The sequence below is a fragment of the Miscanthus floridulus genome, chromosome 8 (genome assembly GCF_019320115.1).
Source record: "Miscanthus floridulus cultivar M001 chromosome 8, ASM1932011v1, whole genome shotgun sequence".
In the NCBI taxonomy this organism is placed as follows: Eukaryota; Viridiplantae; Streptophyta; class Magnoliopsida; order Poales; family Poaceae; genus Miscanthus; species Miscanthus floridulus.
The window spans coordinates 160,727,798-160,747,510 of NC_089587.1; the positions used below are offsets into that span (position 1 = coordinate 160,727,798).

At 46.1% G+C, this 19,713-nt stretch overlaps 3 protein-coding genes across 3 annotated transcripts; 2 read left to right on the forward strand and 1 right to left on the reverse strand.

The window, feature by feature from the left end:
- The first annotated feature begins 1,923 nt into the window (after window positions 1-1,923).
- LOC136477446 (F-box/kelch-repeat protein At1g67480-like) lies at window positions 1,924-3,716 on the forward strand. The gene is made up of 2 exons (XM_066475612.1): window positions 1,924-2,589; window positions 2,815-3,716. The coding sequence occupies exons 1-2, from the start codon at window positions 2,066-2,068 to the stop codon at window positions 3,440-3,442; spliced, it is 1,152 nt and encodes a 383-aa protein (XP_066331709.1). The 5' UTR covers window positions 1,924-2,065; the 3' UTR covers window positions 3,443-3,716.
- Window positions 3,717-3,850: 134 nt separating this feature from the next.
- Window positions 3,851-6,835, forward strand: LOC136477445 (stearoyl-[acyl-carrier-protein] 9-desaturase 5, chloroplastic-like). The gene is made up of 2 exons (XM_066475611.1): window positions 3,851-4,982; window positions 5,654-6,835. The coding sequence occupies exons 1-2, from the start codon at window positions 4,852-4,854 to the stop codon at window positions 6,720-6,722; spliced, it is 1,200 nt and encodes a 399-aa protein (XP_066331708.1). The 5' UTR covers window positions 3,851-4,851; the 3' UTR covers window positions 6,723-6,835.
- A 184-nt stretch (window positions 6,836-7,019) lies between these two features.
- On the reverse strand, window positions 7,020-16,558 carry LOC136477444 (uncharacterized). The gene is made up of 12 exons (XM_066475610.1): window positions 16,216-16,558; window positions 15,890-16,046; window positions 15,706-15,801; window positions 14,629-14,705; window positions 13,661-13,740; window positions 9,444-9,504; window positions 8,801-8,868; window positions 8,615-8,696; window positions 8,414-8,500; window positions 8,109-8,186; window positions 7,430-7,549; window positions 7,020-7,322 (listed from the first exon to the last, which is right to left on the reverse strand). Exons 1-12 carry the CDS (start codon window positions 16,381-16,383, stop codon window positions 7,146-7,148), a joined length of 1,251 nt encoding a protein of 416 aa, XP_066331707.1. The 5' UTR covers window positions 16,384-16,558; the 3' UTR covers window positions 7,020-7,145.
- Window positions 16,559-19,713: the final 3,155 nt, after the last annotated feature.

Consider the following 19,713-nt stretch of genomic DNA (forward strand, 5'->3'; position numbering starts at 1 on the left):
AGCACCCACCTACACGGCCTGCTGCCTCAGTCTCGCATGCGCCAGTAGCGCCCTCTCTTTACTACATGCAGCCACAGGAGTGGCAACAATTTTTCCTCTCTATGCACAGTTTCCACGCGAAATTAGTGCGCTCTACTCATGAAGAAATGGAACGACGCCTGCCCTGCATACAACTATTGTGCCTGCACGCTCGTCCCCCCCCCATGCTGCAGCGCCTACCGCCGTGCATGTAGGCATGCAGTTCGTGCCACATGCCTGTTAACGCGCATGTAGGTGGGGACCACCCACGCCCGCTTCCCTTGCCGTGGACGTAGGGACCGCTACGCCAGTGGGGACCGCCTCTGTATGCATCCGCTTCCTACGCCTGCTAATATTGCAACATGAAGCACTTCTGCAACATACGTTTGAAACAGGTGAAACATTTATAAACATACGTATGCAACATATGTGTATAGCAACTGTAACATCCAGATAAACTTTGCAACATATGTCTGAAATAGATAAAACATTTTGAATAGACGCTTGCAACACATGTGTATAGCCACTAAAACATATGGAACATCCAGATAAAAACACATACAACGTACATCTAAAATAGATGAAACGTTTGAAACATATACTTATAACATACGTATATAGCCACTAAAATGTTTTGAGTAGTATTGCTAGACATGCTCTAAACAAGAGTTTCGAGAATCACCTAAACCACCTATTTAAATTACCTTTAAATTATTAGAAAGATTGCATGGAAGCCCCAGCCGGGAATCCAAGCGTGGTCTAAATTGGTCGAACACAGATAATCTAGACAAATTAAGAATCGAACATATTTAGAGATGCGTCATTTCACAAAGTACAAGATTTTGTTTACAGCAAATAGCTTTTCCCCCGTTATAATAGGCGAATAAATGAGCCTTTTCCTTTCCTGCACACGTCAATTTGAAAGAACACATGATTTCCTTTTTAATAATCTGTTATTATGGCATACCCAAACTGCCCTGAACAAAACCACCGCTCTTATATAAATTTATTATTATTATCTATTTATTATATTATATATATAGATACGACAGCTAGCTGTTATTATATCAGACAAGTCTCTACAGCCTCCATCCAGCACGGTCCCCGGCCTGTCTCTTCTTCCCCATTACCCCCACCAGCCCAGCGTGCGCGTTCTCTCCCTCTCTCTCCCTCAATCTCGGCGACGACTGGGCGACCGACCAACCGTCGCTGCCCAACGCCAGGTGCCAAGGTCTTCTTCGGGGCCCTTCGCCGGCGACGAGCTCCACCAGGTACGCCCGCCCCTTTGGCTTCCCTTCCTTCTGTGCGGAACCGAGCACCCAATTCTTAGCTTAGGGGTATCTGTGTTCGGATCTGATCCAGTTACAAGTGTATATGCATGTATTATGCCTACTACCTTCGATTGTTTTGCAAAAGTTATCTGGCGTACATGTGTACACACATGTCCTTTGCTGGGTCTGCCCCTGCGCGGCGCCACCTGCTTCTTGATGAAATCAAGTTCACCAGCTTAGAGTCAATCTGTTGTTAACTCGGTCAAGTTTCTTTGATGACTGCAGGCGTGAGAAATGGATGCTACTGCTGGCTAATTCTGATACGAATTTATATGGACATAGGTATTCATCTCCTCCCTTTTCTCTCTCTGGAAATGCCTGGCAACTAGTACGATTTTCTTCCAGCTAACATAGCAGCACGTTTCATTTGTTTCTCTAGATATTGGGGCCATGTGTAAGGGCGGAAACTGTTTCTACCGCATCAATAAGGAGAGCACTGCTGATTCTACAAGGAAGATCCATTCCACAGTCTCGTGCGATCGGATGGCATTTGATACAGCAAGGGCAACGAAAACAGAGGCATCAAAGTTGAAGAACCTAATCTCGGCATCATTCAAACCCTTGTCCCTGACCATTCCCATCGGCGACGGATTCCACGAATCCTTCCCTTTCAGCCATTGTCATTTATAGTAGAGAAGGGTCTATTAAGTAAGCCGTTATTCTTATTGGCTTGCAAGAGGAGGCCAACGTTGAGGTGCTTTCTGCTGCATCTCATAATGCTTGCTGCGTCACAACATCAGTTTGCTCATTCGCAGACGTGCTTCCAAGCTAGGATGCAGCTCAAGCCTCCTACAAGACCCAAACTTTATTCAGGGCTTGTGCCCCAGGAGGAATTCGATTCATACTGTGATCTAATACCAGGCTTGCCTGAAGACTTGGCAAAGATATGTCTTGCCCTTGTTCCTCGTACTCATTTTCCTGTCATGGGTGCAGTTTCCAAGAGGTGGATGTCCTTTCTTGAGAGCAAGGAACTCATAGCTGTGAGGAAGGAGGTTGGGAAACTTGAGGAGTGGGTGTATGTCCTGACTCCAGATGCTGGCGCAAAGGGGTCTCACTGGGAGATTTTAGAGTGTTCAGGGCAAAAGCAGAGCCCTCTTCCGCGAATGCCTGGACTAACCAAAGCTGGGTTTGGTGTGGTTGTTATTGGTGGGAAGCTCTTTGTTATTGCGGGCTATGCTGCTGACCATGGGAAAGACACTGTTTCAGATGAGGTTTATCAATATGATTCTTGCCTCAACAGGTATGCTTGGGTTCTCATAAGTTTATTATACTATGGAAGATTCTGTTCATTTCTAAGTGATCTTACTAATGTCACAAAAATTCAAATGATAAACCAACATACTGAGAATCTGAATGCGTTCAAGAAAAACTCATTAACTCTGATACTAATGTATTATTCAGATGCATATTAAGGTCTGAATATTTTGAATTATTTGACTGATTCATTTATGCTCTTGTTCACCAGGTGGACTGAGCTTGCTAAGATGAATGTAGCTCGGTGTGACTTCGCCTGTGCAGAGGTCAATGGGGTGATATATGTTGCTGGTGGATTTGGTCCAAATGGCGAGAGTTTATCTAGCGTTGAAGTTTATGACCTAGAACAGACTAAATGGACATTGATTGAGGGCCTACGCAGACCAAGGTGGGGCTGCTTCGGGTGCAGCTTTGAAGGGAAGCTCTATGTCATGGGTGGCCGTTCAAGCTTCACAATTGGCAACTCCCGTTTTGTTGATGTGTACAATCCTAATAACCATGCCTGGGACCAGGTCAAGAACGGCTGTGTGATGGTCACTGCTCATGCAGTCCTCGGCGAGAAGCTCTTCTGCATCGAATGGAAGAACCAGAGGTCTCTGGCAATCTTCAACCCGACTGACAACTCCTGGCAGAAGGCCCCCGTGCCGCTTACTGGTAGCTCAAGCACTCGTTTTTCCTTCGGGGTACATGAGGACAAGCTGCTGCTCTTCGCTCTGGAGGAAGAGCCCGGGTATCAGACGCTGATGTTTGATCCTGCAGCTCCGATGGGGTCTGAGTGGTGCACATCGAAGCTGAAGCCATCAGGTTCTTGCCTGTGCAGCGTGACCATCAAAGCCTGATGATGTCCTCGAATGCGTGGGATGTGGCAGTTTTACTATCCTCACAGGATGGATCCTGCTTGCCTTCATATTTCAGACTTCAGATGAGGCTGGCTTTGGTTGGTCTCATGTGCAATCTTGTTTGCTTGAAATTTTAGTTTGCGTGTTGCATCGACAAATAATGAATAGAACATTTATGCTTCAGTTCATTGAGTTGCTGAAGCGTCATGATGTATTCTCATTTCACCTGTATTGAACTCTGGCCGTTTGGGTCTTCAGTTGATTTCATCTTTTTCGCTGGCACTCACATGATAATGACAGCGCCGTGTTGTCAATTGATGCTCAGTAGAAAGGTTTATGTTGTTGGACATGATTAATCTGTTACCTTTTCTTATTAGCAGCTGAAAGTATGGCCCGGGGTCAAATTTCATTAATGAGATGCAGGATTGGGATTCTGGAGCAGAAGAAAACTGTGCCAGCGGCTACTTGTAGAGCCTTCATTTGAGAATAGATGAGCTGGTCAAGTACATTCCTACTTGTGACCGCTCCGTTGGATTTAATCTGTCTTGATTGATTTCAAGTCTTGATTCATGTCTCATGATGCAGAATGTGCGCCCACGTTTACTTGTATCAGGCCTGTAAATGATGCTAATATCTGGGCCTGGAATAACAGTAGATGTAGTAATGCCGGATCTATATATATCCCAGCCTTTTGCAGTGCATACTGACTCAAATCCGGTCCTCAGAATGCTGGTTTTATTTCGTACAGTTGGATTGTCCTGTACGTCGGTACAATGCAAACGGCCACAACACGTACGCACACTTCTATGAACACACCTCCGAAGAACTGAGCTGGCACCACTAGCGTCTCGCTGTCGAAGACGTGAGACGATATGGTACTGTATATTTATGTATTTCGAATCTGCATTTAGAGTACCATATAATAGCCAATATATATAAATTCGGGATACGTGTAATGTAAGTCAGATTCTTAGACAGTTGCTGTTTCACCCTGAATCTTCTCCAAGAACGTATCTGAGTGATGTTTCCTCTAACTAGCTCGCTGATGTATTTATGCAAGATTTAGACGCTTTCGGTGTCCAGTATAGGAACGACGGTATATGGGTGTGGATGTAAACAGAAGCAAGTTAACAAATCCTTTTGTTCGTTCTTTCTCCCCGGAGCCGGACAAAAGGGTACCCGGACACGACAGCATGCAGCAGCATGCATCATGCATTCTTCATGCGATGGTGACTAGTTTGAGCTTCGCAAGCACCTGCAGACACGCGCCACGCTTATACTGCCCGGCTAGTTAGCTAGCTAGTACCGCATTGCCGATCGCTCATTGTTCGCCGAGAGCCTAGCCTCACTCTCACCTGTAGTGTAGCCAGCTAGCTAGAGCATCGCGGAGATTAAAAGTGGCGGCGGGCATGTCTCCGATGGCGGCGGCGGCGTTCCCTTCCTGCGGCGCCTTCGGTTGCCCGGCGGCGGCGACGCCTCCTTGCCCAATGAGCAGGAGGAGAGCCTTCTCCTCGGTGGTGGCCATGGCTTCCGCAGCCCAGTGAGCTCTGCCTTCTCCTGCTCTGAATCTTGTTCTTGCCAGGGATTTCAATTTCTTCGTTCTCCCGCGTGTTTTGTGTCGTGAAGCTGCAGAGTAATATTGTAGGTACGGTACTCATAGTCAAACATAAAAATGTTTGTTTGACATATAATTAAGGCATTTCTAGACAGATTCAGTATTTGTGACAGGATCAGGAAGTATTTTCACCTGATTTATTTGGTATTGGATACTAGTATAGCCTGTCTGTTTATTGGTGTACACTCAGTTTGTTCACGCCGTAGGTGTGAATGTGATGCTTACAGTACTTACCAGCAGCACCCTAAAAAGCACCAGCCACCTGGAGAGTAATATACTCATCACTCATCAGCCACACCTAATAGTAATCAATAAAAAAATCACCTATCCAAATCATCTCAAGGAGGAAGAAGAAGAAGAACGAACGAACAAAACAAGTAGGAGCGTAGTAGGAATTTGTGTGAGAGATGGATTCTTAGAGACGTGTTAGATGATTGTTATTTGTTACAGGTCTGATGGCTCCAAAATTTTCAGTGATTCAGAAATGTGACTCCTAGCTAGAGATGGATTAACAAGGGTTCCCATGCATGTCTCAATTCAATTTCCTTTTGTGCCGGCCGCTGTCTAGTTTACTAATCTTGCGATGATGAATGGAGGGTGAGAGCTCCGAGCAGGAAGCCGTTCGCCCCTACTCGCGAGGTGCACGGGCCCGTGGCGCACTCGCTGCCGCCGCAGAAGCGGGAGATCTTCGAGTCGCTCGACTCGTGGGCGGCGGACAACATCCTGGTGCTCCTCAAGCCCGTGGAGAGGTCGTGGCAACCGCAGGACTACCTGCCGGACGCCGCCTCCGAGTCCTTCGCCGACGAGGTCCGGGAGCTGCGGGAGCGCGCCCGGGAGATCCCCGACGACTACTTCGTCTGCTTCGTGGGCGACATGGTCACCGAGGAGGCGCTGCCGACGTACCAGACCATCCTCAACACCCTGGACGGCGGCGTCCGCGACGAGACCGGCGCCAGCCCCACCAGCTGGGCGGTGTGGACCAGGGCCTGGGCCGCCGAGGAGAACAGGCACGGCGACCTCATGAACAAGTACCTCTTCCTCACGGGGAGGGTGGACATGAGGCAGATCGAGAAGACCATCCAGTACCTCATCGCCTCAGGGATGGACCCCAAGACGGAGACGAACCCGTACATGGGCTTCGTCTACACGTCGTTCCAGGAGCGCGCCACCTTCATCTCCCACGGCAACACGGCGCGCCACGCCAGGCGGTACGGCGACACCAAGCTGGCGCAGATCTGCGGCACCATCGCCGCCGACGAGAAGCGGCACGAGTCGGCGTACGAGCGGATCGTCGGCAAGCTGTTCGAGGTGGACCCGGACTACACGGTGCGCGCCTTCGCCGACACCATGAGGAAGAAGGTGGCCATGCCCGCGCACCTCATGTACGACGGCCAGGACGACGCGCTGTTCGCGCGCTTCAGCGCCGTCGCGCAGCGCCTGGGGGTCTACACGGCCAGGGACTACGCCGACATCCTCGAGTTCCTGGTCCGCCGCTGGGACGTCCAGGAACTCACGGGGCTGTCCTCTGAAGGCCGCCGCGCGCAGGAGTTCGTCTGCGAGCTGGGGCCACGGTTCAGGAGGCTGGAGGAGAGGGCGCACGCCAAGGCCAAGGACCCGGAGTTCGCGCCATTCAGCTGGATTCACGGCCGCCAGGTCCAGCTCTGATGATTAAAGATGATGAATGACTGGGATTTGCCAGCAACTTCCTCTTCTTCATCAGATGATACTATATAGTCTATATAATTAATGATGATCTGATGAAGCGATCGTTGTAAAATGCAAGCATCAAAGTACATCTGCACTTGTTTTTGATGCTACAGAGCATTGTAAAATGCATGGAGGTCACAGGTCATCGAAGCGATGAAATCTGAAAGATCCCAGTCGCCGGGATATAAAACATATGCACAGGAAGTTGCTTCAAAGATTCTCAGTAATGTACGGAAGTAGTATGTGAACTCGATCTGATAATTCATGAAATCTGACTGACCACAGACTTGAAATCTACAGTTGGCGCCAAGTAGACACAATTGAGGTCATGCAAAGGAGAAACCAAGCGGTTTTAGTATACATTGTAGTTTTTTTTACGGTTCAAAGGACTCCGAAGAAAGGATTGGTGATGGCAGAATTCAGCTCCGCTCCAGCTGTGTTCAGGATAGCCTTGTCCACCTTTTCCCTTGCCAAAAACAAGAACTCGTTGCCTTCAAGTTTATCAAATCCACAGAGCTCCAGGAACTCTATGCCCCCATGCAGATTTCCAACCCTCTCCTGCAAGGTGGGGTGAATAAACAAACATGTTATCGATCTCATTATTCTTTAACAAGGTCAACAGCAAAGCAAGCACTCCCCCAAATTTCAAGAACTTTTTTTTTTACCTGAAATGTAGCATTGGTGAGCCTGATCTTTCTAAATTTCTCCTCATCAGGATTTTTAGCAACGTTTCCAATGTAAGTAAGGAGTGTTTGAAATGCCCTCTTCACTTTGGCATCATCATCCTGTCACAAAAATGGGTGTGTGGTTACATAAATTTCAACGTCAATGGTGGAACATCATGAAATTGGCCCCTACATTTTTTCATAATGTTATGCTTGGAAGTTCATATTAAGCATCAAAATAAATAGCAAAGAACTACAATTAAACAATTCCAAGTCTGTGAAGCCTAATTCTCTTCAGTCCTCTTTAGTATTTGAGAAACTGTGCAGTCCATCCTATATGTACTAGGTCATGTGCAGCATCACACCTCTAGTCTTGTTATATTTTTTCTTATATAAGCACCATGTTTGGAAGACTAATTTGATCATCTAGCACAGGTTTACGATCTGGTTGCCTACTTACAGTTAAAGGCACAGTGTACCTACAAAGCTTACATCTTGTCACAACTTATTAGTTCAACCTTAAAAAATAGCATGTCCAGTTTTTACATCCAGTCATATTTATTTATACATACACCTAATGAAAAACAAAAGATGACAGCAAATGGATGGATTTCCAAGGCAAATGTGTTAAAAGAAAAAAAGAATAAGTGGATCTCAAGGGACCAACTACACATTGTACCTTGTTCTGTTGCTTAAGATTTCTTAGGCAATCCCTCATCCTCTCGGCCTTTGTAGCTGGCCTGACAGGTAATGCACTCTGCATATTCATATACCACAGCGAGTTAAATAAAAAACAAATGAATTAAGATCAACCTAGTAGACTAGTAAATGACATAAGTTCTCCTAAGAAGTATAGTACTCTTAACGATTTTCATCTCAGCAGTCCAATAGGTCAGGTAAACCATGAGCTTAAAAATGGAACAAAATGATGTTTAAACTATTAGCCATCACAGTAAAGGAGAATCCAGATTCAAAATAAAATACCTTCTTCTCTTCAACAGGAGGTGGTGCACTTGGTTTGGCAGCTGCTGGGTCTTCTGGTGGCAATCCTAGTTTCCTTCTCCTTTCAGCCTGAGAACCCAAGAAAACATTTTAAGGCCCAATTACTAGTATTTTCTACATCAGTTAAAAATTGAATGATGAAGCAAGAAAGATTCTTCATGATAAAGCAGAGAAACTAGAAACCTTATCTTCTTCTAATTTCTGGCGGATTTTTTCTCTAGCTCTTTTCTCCTCCTCTTTCTCGAGTCTTCGCAGTTCTATCATGCTTCAAATGGTGGAAAAGAAATTAGTCATCAGGGAATGAATACAGTAAATCAAACAGAAGCAAAAGGGAAAGAAACAAATCACAGAGAAGGAAAGAAGACCAACCGTTTCCTTTCATTTTGTTCCTCAATTCTTTTGGCTTCAAGAAGTTCTTTTCCGATTCGTATTCTTTCCTGGAAAATGTTAAAAATGTCCAAATGTCTTTCTGTTCATTTGTATCATTCAGGTTACAGCATGTTTCAACAACTCAATAAATAAATGATCTGCTACAAGGTCGATCCATATCACAAATATAAGTAGTCTAGGACATCAAGATGGTCTACAAGGTGAAACTTTGACCTATAATTACTTTGGAAAATATAATTTTAAATATAAAAATTATACGTTATTAAATTTCTTTTCATGATAAATCTAGTAGCAATGTAGCATCAGCCTTATGTTGCAATACTCTTTATACTATTGATGGTAAAAAAAAAAAGTTGGACCCAGGACGATCCTAAGACCACTTATATATGTGAACGGAGAGGGTACAGCTCAACAGAGCCCTCAAGGTTTGACCAGGGATACTAAGAGAAGCCCAAGGGGTCAAGACTCAAGCACAATAGGGGGTAGTTCATTTTTCTCAGGGCACTTTAATAATATCCATCAACCACGATCAATGTAAACAGTCTCAATTTTATCAGAGAACCAGTGCAACAGACGGGCACCCAAGTAGCAGTGAAGGTAAAAAGGAGAGTTAAGACGATACCTTCTCCCTTTCTCTTTCCATTCTTCTCTCTTCTTCCTCTTTCTTCTTACGAGCACGCTCCCTACAAATGGATGGGGAAAATTTCAGTATAAGATGTCTCCAAGGAAAAATATTCCACATTCACCAAAGAATAGACAGTTATAGAAAGTGAAAAACTGAAAACCATGGTCAAATCATATGGTCTGCCTAACCATTCTTGACTTCCTAAATCTACAACTAGGAGCAAACATTAAAAAAAAGTTTCTTTTAATAGCAGTGTTAAAAAAAGCTGAGTTTGCTTTTAAGGAAATATGATTTTCCCAGTATTATCTGTAACTAAAACTTTATGGGTTCCATGTGTAACTTATATCAGGGTCTTCTATCATCCAAGCAATGCAAAAAGGCACACTTAAGAACCCTTCAGCAGGGTCATAATGCAACAAAACCACCACTAATTTGGAGCAAATGTCATCATTATACAAAAAAAAAGGGCAGACCCAGTGCCGGAGGCTCCCACATGAGTGGGGTCTGGGGAAGGGAAAAACCGTGGCAAGCCTTCCCCCGCAAAATCTACGGAGAGGCTGCTTCGAACCCACGACCTGGTGACTCAGTGAGACAGCTCTCACCACTGCACCAGGTCTGCCCTTCTATGTCATCATTATACAACAACAACAACAAAGCCTTTAAGTCCCAAACAAGTTGAGATAGGCTAGAGTTGAAACCCAGCAGAAGCAATCAAGGTTCAGGCACGTGAATAGCTGTTTTCCAAGCACTCCTATCTAAGGCTAAGTCTTTGGATATATTCCATCCTTTCAAGTCTCCTTTTATTGCCTCTACCCAAGTCAACTTCGGTCTTCCTCTGCCTCTCTTCAAGTTATTATCCTGGCTTAGGATTCCACTACGCACCGGTGCCTTTAGAGGTCTCCGTTGGACATGTCCAAACCATCTCAACCGGTGTTGGACAAGCTTTTCTTCAATTGGTGCTACCCCTAATCCTATCACGTATATCATCATTCCGAACTCGATCCCTTCTTGTATGACCGCAAATCCAACGCAACATACGCATTTCCGCAACACTTATCTGTTGAACATGTCGTCTTTTCGTAGGCCAATATTCTGCACCATACAATATAGCAGGTCTAATCGCCGTCCTATAAAACTTGTCTTTTAGCTTCTGTGGTACCCTTTTGTCACATAGGACACCAGATGCTTGGCGCCACTTCATCCACCCTGCTTTGATTCTATGGCTAACATCTTCATCAATATCCCCGTCTCTCTGTAGCATTGATCCTAAATATCGAAAGGTATTCTTCATAGGCACTACTTGATCTTCCAAACTAATATCTTCCTCCTCCCGAGTAGTAGTGTCGAAGTCACATCTCATATACTCAGTTTTAGTTCTACTGAGTCTAAAACCTTTGGACTCCAAAGTCTCCCGCCATAACTCCAGTTTCTGATTCATTCCTGTCCGACTTTCATCAACTAGCACTACATCGTCCGCGAAAAGCATACACCAAGGGATGTCCCCTTGTATGTCCCTTGTGACCTCATCCATCACTAAGGCAAATAGATAAGAGCTCAAAGCTGACCCTTGATGTAGTCATATCCTAATCGTGAAGTCATCCGTGTCTCCATCACTTGTTCGAACACTAATCACAACATTATTGTACATGTCCTTAATGAGCCCGACGTACTTCGTTGAGACTTTATGTTTGTCCAAAGCCCACCACATAACATTCCTTTGGTATTTTATCATAAACCTTCTCCAAGTCAATAAAAACCATGTGTAGGTCCTTCTTCTCCCTATACCGCTCCATAACTTGTCTTATTAAGAAAATGGCTTCCATGGTTGACCGTCCGAGCATGAAACCAAATTGGTTCATAGAGACCCGCGTTATTGCTCTCGAGCGATGCTCGATAACCCTCTCCCATAGCTTCATAGTATGGCTCATCAACTTAATTCCTCGGTAATTAGTACAACTTTGAATATACCCTTTATTCTTATAGATCGGTACCAATATACTTCTCCACTCGTCAGGCATCTTGTTCGATCGAAAAATATGGTTGAACAGTTTGGTTAGCCATACTATAGCTATGTCCCCGAGGCATCTCCACACCTCGATTGGGATACCATCCGGTCCCATCGTCTTACCTCCTTTCATCCTTTTCAACGCCTCTCTGACCTCAGATTCTTGAATTCTCCGCACAAAGCGCATATGGATGTCATCAAAAGAGTCATCCAACTGAAAGGTTGTGTCCGTATTCTCACTATTGAACAATTTGTCAAAATACTCTTGCCATCGATGTCGGATCTCATCCTCCTTCACCAAGAGATGTTCCCTTTCATCCTTAATGCACTTAACTTGGTTGAAGTCCCTTGTCTCTCTCTCACGAACCATTGCAATCCTATAAATATCCTTCTCTCCTTCCTTCGTAACCAAATGTTGGTAAAGATCCTCGTACGCAATACCCTTTGCCACACTTACAGCTCGCTTTGCAGTCTTCTTTGCCACCTTATACTTCTCTATGTTGTCCACACTCCTGTCATGGTATAAGCGTCTATAACATTCTTTCTTCTCCTTAATAGCCCTTTGGACTTCCTCGTTCCACCACCAATTATCTTTAGCCTCGCCTCCACTTCCTTTGGTTACTCCACACACCTCTGAGGCCACCTTCCGAATGTTAGTTGCCATCTTCTCCCACATGTTGTTTATGTCCTCTTCTTCCTTCCAAAAGCCCTCTTTAATAACCCTTTCCCTGAATACCTCTGACGTCTCCCCTTTCAGTTTCCACCACTTTGTTCTTTCAATCTTAGCTTGTTTATCCCTACGGGCACGCACCTGAAAACGAAAGTCTGCCGCCAAAAGCTTATATTGAGAAACAACACACTCCCCTGGTATCACCTTGCAACCCAAGCATGCTCGTTTGTCCTTTCTTCTTGCGAGGACAAAGTCAATCTAGCTACAGTGTAGTCCGCTACTGAAGGTCACTAGATGAGATTCTCTCTTTCTAAAGAAAGTGTTGGCTATCATCAGGTCAAAAGCTACCGCAAAGTCCAGAATTTCCTCTCCCTCCTGATTCCTACTACCATATCCAAAACCTCCATGAACTGCCTCGAAACCTGTCCTTGTAGTACATACATGCCCATTAAGATCTCCTCCTATAAAAAGCTTCTCACTACTAGGTACAGCTCTAATCAGGCCATCTAAGTCTTCCCAGAACTGTCTCTTAGTACTCTCGTCGAGGCCTACTTGGGGGGGCATATGCACTAATTACGTTCAAGACCATATCACCAATGACAAGCTTGACTAAGATAATCATATATCCTTGCCTTCTCACTCTCACCACACTATTTTTGAGGCTCTTATCAATCAAAACTCCTACTCCATTTCTATTCGCGACTGTCCCTGTGTACCAAAGCTTGAAATCTGTATTGTCCACCTCCTTCGTCTTCTGACCCTTCCATTTAGTCTTTTGAACGCATAATATATTTACACGTCTCCTAGTCGCGGTATCAACTAATTCTCTTAACTTACATGTAAGCGACCCTACATTCCAACTACTTAAACGGATCATAGTTGGTTTGACTAGCATCCTTACCCTTCGCACCCGTCGACTCAGATGTGAAGACCCTTGCTCATTTTTCACTACACTCGGACGCCGATGTAGCGCGCCACTAAGGATGCGACGACCCGATCCTTGCTCACTTGACACCGTGCCCAGATCGCGACACAGCGCGTCACGGGGGTGACGACCCGGCCCTTGCTCATTTAACACCATACCCGGGTTCCGATATGGCGCGTCGCTAAGAGGGTTACGCCCCAACGGTTTTCTTTCGGGTTTCATCTCCATTAGAATGGCTAGGTTTAACATTGGATCGTCACGCCTATCACAACCCTCCTCCTTTACCAGGGCTTGGGACCTGCTATGTTGAGACAACATAGGCGGAGTTCTATGTCATCATTATACACAAGTAAAAAAATGATTTGTTTACCAACACGAATATATTGGTTATGTTCTCAAATGAAATAAAATGAATTATTTCTTACTGTTCAACAGCTATACAGAAGACCAAAAGGGTGTATCAGATAGCTGGAACACACCAACCACATAAAATAAAATATTCAAATGCTAGTGAACTAATTAAAAACTAGCAATATTTAAAAAAAAAAGGCATTTTTAGAGCAACTATTTAACTATCAGCCCACAGTATACATAAGAAAGGTTCATAAAAGCACCTTAGCTCCTGTGCTTTAATCTTCATTTCCTCAGGAGTCAAGCTGGGCTTGTTAGCCTCCGTTTTTGAATTAGATGGTACCTAAGAGGTGAAAGAAGGTAACTTGTAGACGTTGGAGAGGAGTATTTTCTTGATGAAGTATTGGTATAACATAGAAACAATATCTAATATGCCCCACTGAGAATAACTAGCCAAAGATTTGTGGAACACATGAAACCTACTGTGAAAGCTCAGTGGCAGTGGAATATTTGCATTGTCAATGTTCATCCTAATCATGCATGTGGAAGCAAAGTATAAATGGCCAAACTTTGGCAATGCAATGTGGCATAAACTAGTTGCCTAGTTCAAACAACAATATGTACTTCATGCCAGCTTCCAACTGGATATTTTATTAAAAAAAATGCGATATGATCATATGTTGCTGTCATTTCTTGGAACATGTGAAGAACATTAAAAATGACGCATTTGGAACATGTGAAGCACAATAAATATGCCAGCACAATATCCTCAATATGGATCAAAATAGTTGCTTGCAGAGATCTGAAGAATATAACAAAAAAAAAAAGGGCGTACCCAGTGCAGAGAGCTCCCGCTCTGTGCGGGGTCTAGGGAAGGGTGTCAGTGGCAAGCCTTACCCTCGCCTGTGCAATGCGAGGAGACCGCGACTCGAACCCGGGACCTTCCGGTCACAGGCGGTAAGACTCTACCGCTTGCACCAGGCCGGCCGTTCATTTGAAGAATATAACACAAAGATTAAAAATTGTGATAGGCACATGTACTACAATGAAAACTTAAAAAGGTTGTTGAAACAAGTTCTTCAGAAGAACTTACTAGCGAGACATATATTGTTACATCAAGATTCAAGACCGTCCTACTTTTTAAATAGGGGATCAGATAAGCGCCACCAGAGTATCAAAGGAACAAACCACTAAATTCTGAAAATCAAGTGAAAGAAGAATATCATCATACCAGAGGCATCTCATCAATATCTGCGTCCTCCTGGTGCTCAGAAAGCCAGTTAATAGCACCTTCAATGGTGCTATTACCTATAGTAAAAGCAAACGGGTCACCAAAGGACGAATTTTCATTGTAGTTTTGTGTTACAATTAGACGAGGTAATATCAATAGAAGCACCAAATAGTCGGCAACACATTGGCATATTCAGACGATGGATCAACTTTAACATGAGTTGTCAAAAGCATAACAGACATATCAGCATACATGCATTTCTTTTGGTCAGTCATTACAAATTCAGTTCATAAGCATTGACGCATAGAAATGGATGGAATTCATCCTAGCAAATAATTCCATCATGAACCATATACTTCCAATTTAGCCCCCTCATTCATCTCATGTTAGAATTTAAGTCAGATATCTAAAGTCTTGACCTACAAGTAGCATGTCTAAGATATCTTACAACAACAACAACAACAACAACAAAGCCTTTCAGTCCCAAGCAAGTTGGGGTAGGCTAGAGTTGAAACCCAACAGGAACCCCTAGTCATGTCTACGGTATCTTAGTGACAAAAGAATGTACTTCCAATTTAGCCCCCTCATTCATCTCATGACAGAACTTTAAGTCAGATATCTGAAGTCTTGACTTTTTTCGAGAAAAAAAATAAAGTTTTGACTTACAAGTAGCATGTCTAGAATGGCAGTTTGGTACAAAACCTTATAAATCCAAGTTGGAGAAAGAATATGTCAGATATTCTTAACGGAAATGGTTTTTTTTATTTATGCCTCCAAGTGTGAGAAACATATCCTGACTATCATATGAGGTAAATAGCCTAAGCAGATCCTTAGACCGCTGCTGTTTCATCATCCTAAATCTTGTCTAAAGGACAGTATCATTGGTTAACTTTGCAAAGGATAATCCACTAAATAAAATAGGCCATCTTGGGTGATTCTTCATGGAGTACACATATCCATGCTTCTTATATATGTTGAAAAAATTACTGACCAAGGCTATAAAATCACAAGTGTAATACTTTCTGGTTTGAAGCACTCAAAAGCAAGAGAAACCGACAACATCACTAATAAACATACCAGAGAAATGAAGCGCCCTAGTGGAGCGCGCTGTCGAGAAACCCATGCCCTCAAGGTCCGTAAGCATCTCCTTGTTCACCTCCGGGACAACCATCTCTGCCACAACCATAATACAGCACACAGTTAGTCAGTAAGTAACGTCATCAACGCTCATGAGGCTGAGACAATGGAAACAAAAACCAACCTTGTGGCTCCCCGCTCGCCGAGGCCGAGGCATCGACGTCCATGGCATCCTCGGAGGCCGGCTTAAGCGGCGCCTCGAGATCGATGGGTTTGGCCGCCTCCGCGGTCTTGTCCGCGAATTCGGTGTGGCCCGTGCGCTTGGTGTGCAGGTCCACCTCCTGCGCACAACCCGCGAAATCAGTAAGCATCATCGAGCCCATACGCGATCGGAATCGGACCGAGAGTCCCGCCACGCGCACCGGATTGAATCTACGAGGGACGAGGCACCAAAACCCGACGGGAAATTCGGGGAGAGGAAGAGAGGGGAAGGGACGGGTGGGATCTTACGGTCTGGGAGCGGCATGGCTTGCCGCAGTCGGAGCAGACAAGGTTGAGGACGGCCTCGGTGGACTCGACGAAGTTGGCGTGGTTGGTGGCCTCGGCGTGCGCCTGCGCCTCCTCGACGCTCCGCAGCTGCGCGCCGCAGTCGCCGCACCGCAGCGACAGCCCCGCCATTGCCGCTGCCGCCGATGACGCTTCGATCGGCTCGAGCCCCCACAGCAGATTTGGGGCGAAATCGGCGAACAGGCAGCAAGTGCTCTCTCGTCTCTCTTCTCGCGAGGTTTCGAGGAGTTGCCGGAGAAAACGGGGAGACTCGAGTCGAGTCGAGTCGAGTCGAGCCGATGACGAGGCGGACGGGGGAAGTTCGCTCAGATAAGTTTCCGAACAAACGTGATGTGCAGGGTTTGGTTCCGTTCCGTTCCGTTACGTTCGTGTCACCGATTTACTCTCGCACAGCACAGGTCATTCACCTCAACGTTCATATATTTTTGTGCACTTCTCCTATTCCTCATATGCATATTCATATTAGTATATTGTACTGCTAGAAAAGCAAGCGCGGCCTTGCAGGGTGCCCGCCCTATGTTACGAAATAGTTGCAAGGCAATGATGAAACCGTTGACTCTGGTGTGCTCGCTGCTATGGACGTTGACCATGCACGATAGCTGTTATAGCTGAAAATACGGTTGACTGATTTGTTATGAGAGAAAATAAGTCATGGTTAAAAGTATTGTTGGTTGATTTGCTGTGAGAAAAAAATATTATTCTTGGGCTAAAAAAATACAACTCCGGGGCGGGCCAGCGAGTGCCGGTGTCGGAACGGCATAGAGGGGCAGGCCAATCCACTATGCCCAGTGAGCCGCCACACGCCGCGGTCTAGCCACGACGGACGGTGAGGACGAGCTGCGTCGGGGCCTGTGTGCGCTCCCACAACTATAGCTGGGCAACGGGCCAGCCCGGCACGGCCTGGCACGGGCCCGGGCCAAGCACGGCACGTCGTGCCTCCTGTGGTGTGCCCCTATAGGCGTTGTGCCCGGCCTTCGGCCCAAGCGCGGCCCTACGGGCCAAAATTCGTGCCGTGCTGGCCCGGGAAGTACGGGCAGAACTGCGGGCCGGGTCGGCCCAAAGCCAGATGATCGTAAGTCATCCCAAAATTCTTCTCATCCAACAGTTAGCACAGATTCATTCATTTAAATTTTAAAATCTCAACTCACAAGTCAAGAACTTCTAAATCATAAACTGTCAAACTGATCATAGATTCACAAATTGTCAAACTGTTCAGAAATTCTTCTCTGATTCTAATTTCTAAGTCAAGAACTGAGCAAACTCCAAAATTCTTCTCATTCTCAACAACAGACCAACACTCGGCCACAAACTGATCAGTGATCGCACACAGATTCTAACTTCTAAGTCAAGAACTTAGCAAACTCCAAATGACCAAATCCAAGCCAACAAAACAAAAGAAGAGATAAGATAAATGAGCTGTTTGTGCAATGCTGCCTCATTAAAAACCTTTCTAGGTAAAACTCACCCTTGTGAGAAACCATAGAAAGGGACAAAAAGTGCAGCACAGCTCTTAATAACTCTTCCATCATTGTTCAAAGGTCCCAAGTCACACTTGACAGTCACAGATGACAGATACAAAATGGAGATAACAGATTAACTACCAGCAGCCCTAGTCCTAGATGTAACAGCCCCAGCCCCAGATGAACCAGCACCAGCAGTACCCGCAGCCCCATCTCCATCATCATCGAGGTACAGATTCTTGAAGGAGTCCTCCAGTTCTTGGTTCTCAACAGTATGTTGTAATCTGCTCTCTCCCAACTCCTAATCCTTTATGCAGGCCAGCATCTCCACCGTTTCAGGCAACAGGGAGCGTCGTCGCTCTTCGATGATGTAACAACCCAAAAATCCACACACCAAAAATTCCAACTACAAATTTTTTTTAAAACCCCATGTGATGATGAGTGATATTTGTAGGAGCTAACCCTAAGTGTTGCATTAATCGTAATCTAACTAAACCTACATGACTTGCACAAGTATCTCACCTCATCACCTTGAATTTATTTTACCACATAGCATACATCAAGTTGCATTATATTCAACATGGTGATTTGGATTTTATTTGGGTTTATGTGATGATTAACAAAAGCTAACAAATATTTATTTATAAATAAATGTACTAATATAGGACATTATACCAAAGGAGAAATATGCCACTTTGATTTATATATATGAAAGAAGTGTAACATAACACAAAAAAATAGAAAAAGAAAAGGAAATAGGAAAGAAGAGGGAGGCAGCAGCTCAGCCTCGCTTGCGCTTCCGCGCGCGTAGCCCATGAAGCCGGCCCAGCATCGCCGCCCGCACGCGCACAGCCGTTGACAAGCCAGGCCCGCTCGTCAGCCATCACGCGCCGCACGCAGCCACATCGCGCCAAGCGCCTGACGACCCGACCCCGCTCGTTAGCATAGTAGCGTCTTCCTCCGACGCCCACGCTTTCTCCCCGCATGACCGGGAGCCGACCACGGAGCAGGCGCGGGCCCAGGGTCACGCAAATCGCATGACCTTGTTCCCCCTTGCGTCACGCTTACGCTACCGCACGCGAGCCGTCGGATGCGCCGCACGTATCACCACCTCCCGATCGTCGTCCGCCATTGGAGCCCTTGGAGCTCGGCTATAAAAGCCAATGTTCGTGAGCCCTAACCCTTAGCCCGTTCGCCGCCGCTGCTGGTGGCACAGCACCACATAGCGTCAAGCCGAGAGAGAGGGAGGAGGGAGAAGCAAGGTGGAGAAGGAAGCCACTGCTGGGAGGACCTCGCTGGAACCAGGAGCGCCGCCCTGATCTGCTACAGCGACGTAGCTGCTCGGCACGGCACTGCATCACCTCATCACGACCTCGCCACCGCACCGTCATCCTACCGCCACGAACCCTGCGGTGAGCCATCTTGCTGAGACCACCTCCCTAGCCAAATGGAACGTGCACCGCCATGATCGGAACATTGCTGAAGCTTCGAGCTCCGGCCTAGCCCAACTGGTTAGCTAGGGAGACCGCCATGGCCATGCTTGCCGAGACCCAGGACGCGCCGTGCGCGCTGCCATCAGCCAAACGGAGGACCCCAGCCATGACGTAGTACACCGGCACAGGAGCACACATGCACGAGCACGCTCACCATGGCCGAGAGCATAACCGTGGTGAGACCACCACGTCTTCTACGTTGCGGTAAAGGCAACATTGACACCCCGACTGGCTTCGCCATGACGAGAGACACACCGCGCTCACCTTAGCCAAGGAAGAAGCCCACCAGAGCCCTGCGTTGCCGCACCGCACCTCATCGGAGCGCCACCGCCTCCGCTTTGCCCCCACCACCGTGGTCGGAGCCACTGGGAGCACCAGGAGCTCCTTCAACACGCCCACCATGGCCATAGAAGCACCATGGAGCTCACACGCTCCTCCAACTGGGCTCTCGCTACCACTGCAACCCTGTCCATGCACGCCGATGAACC

Bases quoted from the DNA above. Each gene is read 5' to 3' on its own strand.
- LOC136477444 (XM_066475610.1), bottom strand. From the start codon at position 16,383: ATGGCGGGGCTGTCGCTGCGGTGCGGCGACTGCGGCGCGCAGCTGCGG. The intron at 8,187-8,413 runs GTATTTTATTTT...ATGAATATGCAG, and splicing joins CTCCTGTTGAAGAGAAGAAG to AGTGCATTACCTGTCAGGCC. The intron at 7,550-8,108 runs GTACAATGTGTA...TTTTTGTGACAG, and splicing joins ATCTTAAGCAACAGAACAAG to GATGATGATGCCAAAGTGAA.
- LOC136477446 (XM_066475612.1), top strand. From the start codon at position 2,066: ATGCTTGCTGCGTCACAACATCAGTTTGCTCATTCGCAGACGTGCTTC. The intron at 2,590-2,814 runs GTATGCTTGGGT...CTTGTTCACCAG, and splicing joins TATGATTCTTGCCTCAACAG to GTGGACTGAGCTTGCTAAGA.
- LOC136477445 (XM_066475611.1), top strand. From the start codon at position 4,852: ATGTCTCCGATGGCGGCGGCGGCGTTCCCTTCCTGCGGCGCCTTCGGT. The intron at 4,983-5,653 runs GTGAGCTCTGCC...TGATGAATGGAG, and splicing joins GCCATGGCTTCCGCAGCCCA to GGTGAGAGCTCCGAGCAGGA.